Below are 11,179 nucleotides of genomic sequence, written 5' to 3' on the forward strand. Positions count from 1 at the left end.
GAAACAACTTATAATAAATTTTCTCATCTTCACATGGTATTTTTAAGAATGCTCTCTGCTTCTAGTTGATGCTACATTGGCAAGCAGCAAGTAAAACATTAAATATAATTTATATTGTCTCATTAGTAACTTACACGTACATATGAGATAGAATCTCCTCCATAACCTGTATCCCAGTAGCAAGGTCAGTCCCAAACAGGGAGTCAGAGCAAAACAAGTAAAATCCTTTTGCTTTCCTAGATATTGTTATCAAATCAGAACCAAGCTTAAAAAGCTGGAAACAGATGGGAAAGGTTACAAAAGCCTTGGATCAAAGTCTGATTATCTGCTGGTGTAATTTCACTGTGGGTGACACTGCCAAGTCTCCATCGTCCTTCTGGAAGCCTGTGGCCGTTGCTTCTCTCAGAGCAGTCCAAACGCAGACCTCCTAGGAACACAGACAGCTCTTACTAAGCATCAGGCTGTCTAAACAAAGGAAATCTGGAGCTAAAGCTGCACCTGGTCTCTTTGCGAATAATGCCCTCACAGGAACGTTTCCTCTCTACATCCCGTCTCTAACACCGGTCCTGTCAGGCCCTGAGCATTTCCAGAAGATTTATCTGTTATATTTTCATCCAAGTTGGTCAGAGGTTAAAGGCACTTGGTACCTTACAGGAGGGACTTCACATGTCCCTTAAACAAGAGTGAAAGAATGCAAGAATTTAATCCCGAGAACTACTGCCAACAGCTCTGCACAAGGTTACCAGGGAGGACTAACAGCGGGCCTAAGGCAAAGAAAAAAATAATTACCTTCTGTTCCATACATTAGGCATATGCATCTAAGTCAAACATCAAAGCTGCACATTTAAAAAACAACAAGATTTCATTTCTGACTCAAATATCCTTGTTTATCTAAGGAATGCAAAGAATTAATCATCCAGGATCAGATGCAGAAGTGTTCCTGTGTTTCCCGTAGGCTGAATCAATATTTAATGGCACATTTGATTTCAATTACAGACTTCTCTTTGCTTATTGTGCAGTTAAGCACAGTCAACCAAACCACCGCTGTTTTGTCTCTTAGAACATATTAACAGTTGTTAGTATTGTGGTTATTGATTACTGATTAGCTTTGCTTTCCACTTGCTCCTCCTCTCTCTCAAGATTGGAAAAAAAGGAATTTTTCCATGAAGGCCTATAAATCAACAAGACTGGAAGGAATCTAAGTCTTCACAGCCTTAGTCAGAGGCAGCTGGATGTGGATGCTGTTCGGCTCTTTCCGCGTGGCCCCTCTCCTCCCCTCTGCTGTAAGGAATCACAGGGAACGTGAGTTAGGTTCAGCCGAGAGCTGAAGGGGGAATAAAAGGAAAAAAAAAAGGCAAAAGGAAAGCAAATCACTCTTTGACAAGTAGATATTCAAGATGTTACAGGTCTAGCAAAAGACATTTTCCTCTGTCTGCATGTTTCTGCACACGTTAAGCAGCAGGCAGAAGGAAAGGTCCATTAGTAAGCTAGTGGAGTTTATTCCACTACTTTCTCTGCACTGTTCCAATTTTGGAGACTTTATATGTAACGCTATTTTATGACAATAACGGGATTTCTAAATTTATCAAGCCAAGTTGAAGACAACAGCTTTAGAAGCGCAACAAGAGGAACAGTAAGTGCTATCGGTGAAATAAAGACTTGCAATACAATCATTGCTATTCATATGCTTTGCTAAGAACTCCCACATTCAGCTACTGCAGCAAATACAAACCCAAAAAAAGTTTTCAGGCAGTTGTAAGGGGCGTTTTGAGTCCAAGGGATGCCTGATGAAGAAACATATCCAGAACGTTTTGTTCCTTCACAAAGTAATTTCAGAACCATGAAGAATATTTATCCCTAAAGCCATAGATCCAGCAGGTCTAGTGCTCTAGGTAAAACATCTGGGGGAAGAAAAAAAAAAAAAAGAAAAAAAAAAAGAAAGAAAGAGAACATCCATTTGATAAAAAGAACTTGGCTTGACATGGCAATACAGGTTTCTGGCACAGCCCAGCACTGACAAATGCCTAGCAAGATACCTAACCAGCCAAATCTGTCCTAGCACCTGACAGTACCAGTGCCCCAACGAACAAGCTGTAACATCATGGTACAACCTCCACCCTGTACTTCTCTTCTGACTGCCACTTTGGATGCCACTTTATGTTTTCACAATTATTACTTGGGAGCAAGCAGCTACACTTTCAAAACCTGCCTGGCTTTGATTTAAATCGAGTTCCAACAATTTCCTACAAACCTATGAAACAGCCATCACCACAACGCAAATTTATATAACAGAACTCGTTAAAATGTGTTAATGAGACTACTGATTAGCTGGCTTCTTTGCAATAGCAACTCCCACTGGAAGTTAAAAATTTGAAGGCTAGGAATTTTTTTTCCCTTTCTTTTCAAAGGACAGAAAAGAGATTGAAAATCATCTAAAAATAGCAGAGAATTTTCAAGTGTCAGCTGTAAGAGAAAGAGGAATGGCTGTCTCTCCTTACAGAGCCAGGATGGATGGAGGGAGCTTGTGATTCAGGATCCAGAGAGAGGCAGCTTACACACAAACTATAGATGGCAGAAAATAATTTTAATTTACTCATTTTAGTAATATTCCAGGACAATCTACAGCAACTTGAAATCCAACCTAACTGTACTTTGTTTGAAAGCGGTAAATATAAATTCTTGCACACTTTGCCTGCCAGAAGGAGAAATGAAGTACATATTGTGAAATAACCACAAAAAGAGTTTTAAACAACCCATTCAAATCATGCAACCCCCTCATGACAGAAGATGAATATAAATTATGTGTCTTTGACTTTGTTTTGTCTTTTCCATCAATCTTTTTCCCACAAGAGCCACAGTGTCAAGGCTTTTCTTTAAAGAAGTTCTCCTTCATTTAAGTAGTCCCCCACCTCCCTCTGAAGATTTACTGATGTAAACACGAAGAAGGAAGCAGAGAGCTCAGATGCGGTACCTGGTTACACTGCAGCACTTATATTTTGAGTAGCCAAAGAGAGAAACACAAATGGAAGATTCTGCAGATGAGGATCAAACGCAGCAGAAGCCATGGTGTCCCTCCAACATTACATGATCTGATTCCAGCGCCCACCTTTCCCGTGTTCCAGAATAAAGCCCCGCTCCTGCCACGCTCCCTTCAACTCTCGTAGGACGTACATGTCTTCATGTCTGTTACTCCACGCTGCAGGGCTTACGCAGGGCTGACACAGGCAGAGCTGCAACACTCCGCAGCCAGACGGTCAGTACTGCCTTGGCTTATCTGTTCATTAGTGTCAGGACACACAACAAACTGAAACTGGAGCCCCTGCTCCTAAACAAAGTACATGGTTAGAGTCAGTCTCCACCCCGTACAAAGTGGAGAATCCTACACAGATAGTAACGATGCTGATGAGTTATTTTTCACTGTGTGCAGTCAAATTAGCCCTAAAGCATGTTATCAAAACTCAAAGCCTCAAAAGCCAACATCCAAGTTTCCCTTAAATAATAAAGCCAGGTTGAGTGTGAGTATTTTTAAATTGAGATCTTTTTCTGCTTGATCTTGCATAAAAACACGAGCAACTCAACAGATCTTCCTCACAGTTTGGAGAAGTTGTGACGTTTCTGCAAAGGTCACAAAACCTACCTGGCAGGAAGGCTGCTCAGCACCGACACACAGATCCGTGGGTTTACCTTCAGGAAAAGTTATGTCATTGTATCACGTAAGATATTTGGAAAGCTCAACAATCCCTAGGTTTTCATACAAAGTTCTTTCACTTGTTTATAGCTATAAAACACATCTTCACCAGGTGAAGCCTTGACAAGAGCCATGATGAGCGACTATATTCACTATTTACCTCCTTTTCTTCTTGCTATTGCATGGTAAAATTACAGATCATGTCACAATGTTAAATCAATGTCGAATTTACCTCTTCCTGCCAACACGCCTTCATGCAAATTACCTCTAATTATAATTCTTTGTCTGTCACTGAATACTTGCCATTTTTTAAATACAGGACTGAAGTCAACTTGTGCATGATATTTTATTTTCTGTCTCACACCTGAAAATAAGATCATGAACTACTACCTTAATAATAACAGTTCACAGGTCAGATGATGTAAAATCGATAAACTGACTATTCACTGACATTTTCTTTCTCAGTCAGAAAGATAATTTTGTTTTGTGGCAACATGGAAATACGTACACATGCTTACTTCATTGCCACTCTAAAACAAATGACATTTGTTCTATTATCAGCTGTTGCCTGACATTAAGATTGGATTACCTGATTAGTATTGGAAAACACCAAAACCAGAATTACAACATCTGTCACAAACGAGTTCACTAAATACAAAAAGCCAGCACCTGAAGATCTGTATTCACTGACCATGATGAAACTGGAGGTTGAACAGGAAGACCTGCGCAGCAGACGGCAAGACACAAACCAGGCAAACGCCCTGACCTCCCGCCCCCACCCCGAAACCCGCACCAGGCAGACGCTGGAGCTGCTCTTAGCCAAGCCCCAGAGCAATGCTGCACTGGGGCAGAGCTCCCTGCAGAGCCGCCCTGCTGGCACAGGCACGAGCCTTCTCGATTTACACCATTCCCAGCAAGATGGGCTCAAAAAGCTGAAGAAAACGTTCATCTTAACTTTCATCTCCCTGCGAACTTCCAGAAGCAGACAACAGCTACAGGTCCCCTGCACTTGGGGCTGGGAAAGGACACAAAGACAGGGCAGGCAGGGGACACTTCACTGCTGTCGGGGTGTAACTGGGGTCCCCCCGATCGGCTGCAGAGGGGAGGAGCAGAAGGAAAACTCAATGACTTCCCTTCACAGCCTGAGGAACCGCTGCGCTGTGTTCCCTGTAACCCAACCCGGAGGAGCGGCAGAGTATCAGGTCACCGGGCAGAGCTGGGTCCCAGGGTCTGCCAAGGGAAACGCACCCCGTGGGGCACAGGCTGCCCCCACGCCAAGAGCTGGGCTATTTACAGACAAATAATAGCCTCAGGTCACATTAAAAGGTTTAAATAGCGAGCAAAACAGTCATTTTTATAACTGATTTACTTTATTTTAAAAATGCTTAAAAGTAAAGCAGATATTAAAAGAAAACAGTGAAAGACAACGCAGTAAGCTACAAATCTTTGGCAGGCTTTATCAGAACGGCCACCAGTTGCCACAGGTGAGCTGGTGGACTTTCACGCACCGCAAAAGCTGACCTTCCCTCCCAAGCCACCAACGGCTCGGCGTGGTTAGCCAGGGGACAGCACGCACAACATCCACCTTTTATCCATGCTGAAGCAAACGGCGATCACAGAGTAAACATGTCTGTACCTTCACAGGCTTCTAACAGAAATTCAGTGACGAAGCCCTTCCTTGAGGCAAACTGAACAAGGAGGTGTCTTGCTGCAGAAAGTTCGGGAATTTATTTTTTAATGGGAACTTTACTAAAATGACTCTTATTAGAGCATCAGCATACATACAAATGCCCCAAATGAAATCACGGTTCCATTGTGCCATGCTCTGAAAACACAGAGAAAGCATTCTTGCCCCAACATGCTTACATATTTTAAGCACTCAAAAAAAAAAAAAAAAAAAAAAAAGATGCTGGTGACCCTGGTATTTCTGGAAGAGTTGCTGGCTGGCTGGCAAACAGCAATACTGTGACCTCCTAAGTAACAAGAAAGAGACAGGCAAATAAGCAAGAAGAACAGAGCAAAACAAAAATATTTCCATAAGCAGAACTTTTTATATCCTGAGAAGAGGTCTCTGGCTCCACAGAGTCCAGCAGGGACACATTAACTTGTATTATGTGACTCTCAGCATCTCATAGCCTTGAGTAAATTTATTTGCTAGGGAGCTCAGCAAGAAAACAGAAAAAGTGAATTGTCCTATGGAAAAATTATTATGGAAGATATAAATGAGCTGATGTCTACGGTTTATCTGTAGCCTCAAAAAAAAAAAAAAAAAGAAAAATCACTGCAACATTGCTCTCGTGTGCTTCCCCCACATGCAAGGGGATCAGGTGCCCTGAAAACAGATGGCCTAAGCAATCTTAAAACAAAGAGCAGTCAGCAGTAGGCAAAAACATTGTAGGGTCATCAATGGCTCGGTCTCTTCGTTGGTTTGTTTTAAACACTATCTACTTAATTCAGAAGTCAGAAACATGAGGGAGCATAGCAGGACCCCACTTCCTTCTTGCAATAAGGGGCCAAGGAAACATCAAAGGAGTAAAAAAAGATTTTTCTGCCCAAAAAAATTTCAAGACGAGGAGAGAAAAATTTAGTTTTGACTTGTCCATTCCAAAAACCAAGGAGCAGCACTAATTTCTGCCCAAAAAAAATTTCAAGATGAGGAGAGAAAAATTTAGTTTTGACTCGTCCATTCCAAAAACCAAGGAGCAGCACTAGGGTAACTCAGGGTCCATCTGCATGAGCACTTCAAAGGGAAGGGGGAGCGCAGTTTGGAAGCAGCGTGCCCAGCTGACTGCTACGGACCCTGCCTCGGTGCACACTGGGGAGTTGTACCCCGATTCCTGCGGGGTGAACCCTGCCAAAAGACTCGCTGCAGGAGCACGTCTGATGTGCTCCAACCACAGAGGTACTTTTCTCCAAAGACCCAGTCCAGAACTAGTCTTAGGCAGACGTTCCAAAACGTGCGTAACGTGGGCACCGAGTCCTCCGCACCTCCCGTTCTGCTCTACCAAGAGCTGACTTCATCATGTTGACTTACCCTCAGAAAGAGAGCTGTGACCGCTGTGGGAGCTCAGACAATGAAGAGATGATATACTAGACATAAAACATAAAAAATAGGAGAGCATTACAATATCAAAGGTTGAAAGGAAGCTGAGAAGTGGAGTACTGGTAGGGAAACAAAGCTTCTGTCCGCTATCTGCACAGCACTTTCGTACTTGAAAAGAGCGCGATGTATGACACCATTAAACAACCACCACAAACTTCCTCTTCTCGGTCACTACTATCAACAAATTCTCAGGGAAAATCGTAAAGCAAAGTTTCCAAAACTGAGCAGGTGCTTGGCAGAGGACAATTAATTAAGAGGTGAAATCTCGGTTTCCTCTGTTAAATAATCTCGGAGCTACTCCTTCCCAAAACCCTCCCCTGCAGCAGGTTCCAGACGCCAGCCTGTGGCACTGCTGTTAGATTGCTTTTATCATTGCATCTTTTTTTTTTTTTTCCTGATGCCATTTACCTGTCAGCCAAGCAATCTGACTGCGGAACAAAGTGCTGAGGAAACAGGAAAAAATGGGCAGTTCTGCAGCACCCACGTGTGCCTGAGGGTCTGGGCGCCGCAGGGGAAGGGACTACACGTGCCACAGACCTGCAGATAAAGGTGGTGATGGCAGAGGTTTGCTCGGTTTAAAAGTACACACAGACTCTGATTTCTGTGACTACGTACAACATTGATAAGACATGGAAGCTAATTACAGTTCCACAACAAAATACAGAAAGGGGGGGGGGGGAAACCCAAACCAACCCATATTCCTCACTGAAGCTATTCTTACTACATACTCCAGCTGCTTTCATAGTTAGGTTTCAGGGTGAGAAAAACATGAAAAAAAAAAAAAGCAAAACAAAAAAAACATGAAAACAGTCCACAGAGCATACTTCATCTTATCTAGACTGCATTCCAGGGTGCCCATCTGCGGCGCCCTGCCTAAAGCAGGACCCGTGAAAGGCACTCAGAGCTGCAAACCCGAACCACTGCACTGACGAGGCACAGCAGCCCACGCGTGCCCCTCCGCGATAACCGTAACCAAGGACACAAGTCTGAGAAAGGCCACGAAAAACCCACTTCTGGCACGGGGCATCATTGCTCTACACAGTGCTCTTGTGATCTCCTAGAAAATAGAAACAAATAAATAAAAATACTTCAGAGCAGCACCCTCAGTCTCCACAAGTAAGTTCATGTCACTTTGTGATTCACGGTATGGAACAGAGTTACAAATTTAGCAAAAATACTTAATTACCTTGTTGCTACAAAGGTAGATGAAATATCACAACATTGTTTCTGTACAGCCTATTGGATTTATTTCCACCAGCACAGCAAGATTCAGCTTAGACTACGTCCCATTCTTTTTTCTTGAAAGCACACTTCCACCGAAACACATCGCTGCCAACAGTTTTCAAAGAAATTAACTGAATTTGTATTTTTAGAAGCTAAACAGAAAGCCGAAGCCCAGGGACACACATCTGCTTCAGTTCTATGGCTTCCAGCCACCAATGTCACTGTCGATACTCTTCCTCCCCGTAAGCCTCTCATTGCAGCCCTGCTGCCGTACGCACGCGGAGAGCCAGCTCACCAAAAATAAGTATTTGTGTCACATCAAAATAAGCACCTGCCCCAGGCGAGCGGCCTGCCGCCACCACTTCCACCGCTGTTTTGCAATACCCTCCCTGTCCTCACTCGCTGACCTTTCTTTCCACAACCATCCCGGCCTCGGTTTGTATTTGTTGCAACAAATATCTCCTTCCTCCATCACAACGCTGTCCTGTGACTCCTGCAGTTTCCTCCGCTCTGTTTTCAACACCCTCTTTACAGAAATGAGTACGTTTATAAACAATATCAATAAACTCACATAGCATAAAAGGGTTTTGCAACATATTTTGATCTGTCTGCTCCCCACCTCGGGCTACAAGCACTGCAGACAACCATCGAGACAAAGGCACAGCGCTAGAGACGCGGCTTTTACTAAAGAGACAATTAAACCCTCGGCGTGGAGCTGCTCCTGCACGCGCTTCTGAGCGCTGCTAGAAAGCAGTCAAGGGTTTCATTTCCAAATGAATACTCTGTAGAAAAATGGAAACCGGACCCTTAGCCAAGCCGTGAGGGGAACCGAAGGATCCCTCATTTTCTTTTCCGAATGGCAAATTTGCAGTTTCATCCCCAAATCCTTCGAGCTGCAGAAAGGAGCGCCTCTGCCAGCTCACTCAACCACCTGAGTAACTTTTTCCAGCCGAACTTCGAGCTGTAACAACTCGCTGTATCAAACTGCCAAATCTACAGTGCTCATTTCTTTCTGTGAATCCAGCTGTCATTTTCACAAATGCCTTCACAGTCCCAACTCTACCAATGCCAATAAAAACTTTTCACAGATATACATAATTCTGCAAAACACATATGCTCTATGTATGGCACATGAAGCCAATTAACAAGTTTACTCACTGAATTAAAGGATGACACACAACAGTAAAACAAAAACCTCTCGCAGACAGCAAACACATTAACCTTCTCCTCCCTACGATGCGATACTCTCACAAGGAGCGCTGAAGAGTTCTGAAGTCTGGAGATGATCTTTCGCGCTTATCTCCATGGCGTATTTTATTCTGTAATTCCCATGGTGTTTGCCATCACCAGCACGCAGAGTTAAACACAAAACATGTTCAATTTGCAAGTCAGCAAGCACAAAACATGCACTGGGGAAAACATTTGCTTGAAAAGAAAAAAAAGACTGAGCACAAAATACAAGCACCTACCTTTTAACTGGTCGGCTACCACATTCTGACCAACTCGCTCAATCACCTTTCCATCCTCCATTTCATAACGATCATCCAAATATTTCGCAGTAGCTTCCGAAATATGGACTTTTCCAGCCACCCCGAGCTGCTCCATCAGATTGGCCAAATTGACATCATTGGACCACACATCGAACTTGAATCTCCTCATTCCCAAAATGCCACAAAGGACCGTCCCAGTGTGAACACCGACTCTCATGTTCACCATTTCTTTTTTCTCCTGGCAAAATTGCTCAATGGCTTTAATCATCCCCAAGCCCATCTCGATGCAGCAGTACGCGTGATCTGCCCGGGGCTCTGGGCAGCCAGCGACGCAGTAGTAACAGTCTCCCAAAGTGCTTATCTTCTCACATTTAGTGTCCTCGCAGAGACGGTCGAAACGTCCAAAGAGGTCGTTCAGGAGTCCCACCAGAGCGTGGGCAGATTTATTGGCGCTCATTTTCGTGAAGCCAACGATATCTGCAAACAAAATGCTCACTTGCTCTATCTGCTGCATTTTAAAAGGACGGAATATTATGGGGGTTTTCTGTATGGAGGGCTTCTTCTTCCTGTTTTTGGGGCTTGAGGTGGAATGACGCTTGATGGAGTTTTCACTTTCATCATCCCCCTGCTTCATTAAGTCATCGGCTATTATTCTTGGCATAACAGAATGAATCATCCTCTCTTTCAGGGCTTTTTCCACTTCCAAGTCTTTTCCATGCATGATGGACTGCCCCACTTTCAGGAATGTGCTTCTCGATCTGACTTCGGACATGATAAATAAATGAATACCGATGGCGTGGATGCAGATGTGCAGGAAGGCTTTACTCAACAGCTCCCAGTAAACCACGCCGGCTCCGAGAGGTGTAAAACAGTTCTCGTCGCGGAAGTGATAGCCAAAGGTCTCAAAGAGGACCGAGTACGACAGTCCCAGAAACAAGCTTAAATACAAGGGTAAGTGCATCACCGTGTAAAGCAACAAGAGCACTTCAATACACATAGAAAAACTGCCTACTTGAGACAGACAAGTGTCTGTGGGGTCTGCCGCGGGAGTCCGATTGGACATGTCACCACTTCCTGAGATAGGCTTCAGAGCCTGGAACTGCGGAGCCAGAGTCAAAGCAAAAACCAGGAGGGTGAGTATCAGTGAAGTCCACACGTAATGGCGGGCGTAAGTCTTAGTGAAAGTGAACACAAAAAACACGACACATACCAAGAGGAAGCCCAGAGCCGGCACCATGAAAACAATCTGTTTCTCTCTCATGTGCACGCCGAAGTAGATGCCCCAGAGGAGACAGGCCACGCCGATGTAGAAGAGGGCATAGCGAAACCTGCGCTGGGTCTGCGGGAAGCACCTCTCCATGCACGCCTCCTCCAGGTTGTTGGAGTCGAACTTGGGGTTCCACCACTTGGACGAAGCCCTCTCGAAGAGCTGCGGCAGCTTCTTCTGCCGGCGGAGGCCGTGGCCGCAAAAAAAAACAGCTCGCCGGGTGCCCCCCGACTCCCCCGAGCTGCAGCTGGAAGAGATGCTGTACTTGCAGTGCTTGGACGAGGAGCAGCCCTGGTGCTGCCTGGGGTTGATTTTCACCGTCACGCTGTTGCTGTCCCCGCTGGAGTCGCAGCTCACCTCGGTGCTGTGGTGATGCAGCAGCTGCTGGTGCGGTGGGGAAGCCATGT

General features: G+C 44.5%; 1 protein-coding gene across 1 annotated transcript; it reads right to left on the reverse strand.

The window, feature by feature from the left end:
* Positions 1-9,374: 9,374 nt before the first annotated feature.
* On the reverse strand, positions 9,375-11,177 carry LOC104472449 (adenylate cyclase type 9-like). Its single transcript, XM_010088141.1, has one exon. It carries the CDS (start codon positions 11,175-11,177, stop codon positions 9,375-9,377), a length of 1,803 nt encoding a protein of 600 aa, XP_010086443.1.
* Between the last annotated feature and the right edge of the window lie 2 nt (positions 11,178-11,179).

The sequence above is a fragment of the Pterocles gutturalis genome, unplaced genomic scaffold, assembly GCF_000699245.1.
Source record: "Pterocles gutturalis isolate BGI_N339 unplaced genomic scaffold, ASM69924v1 scaffold682, whole genome shotgun sequence".
Lineage (NCBI taxonomy): Eukaryota > Metazoa > Chordata > Aves > Pterocliformes > Pteroclidae > Pterocles > Pterocles gutturalis.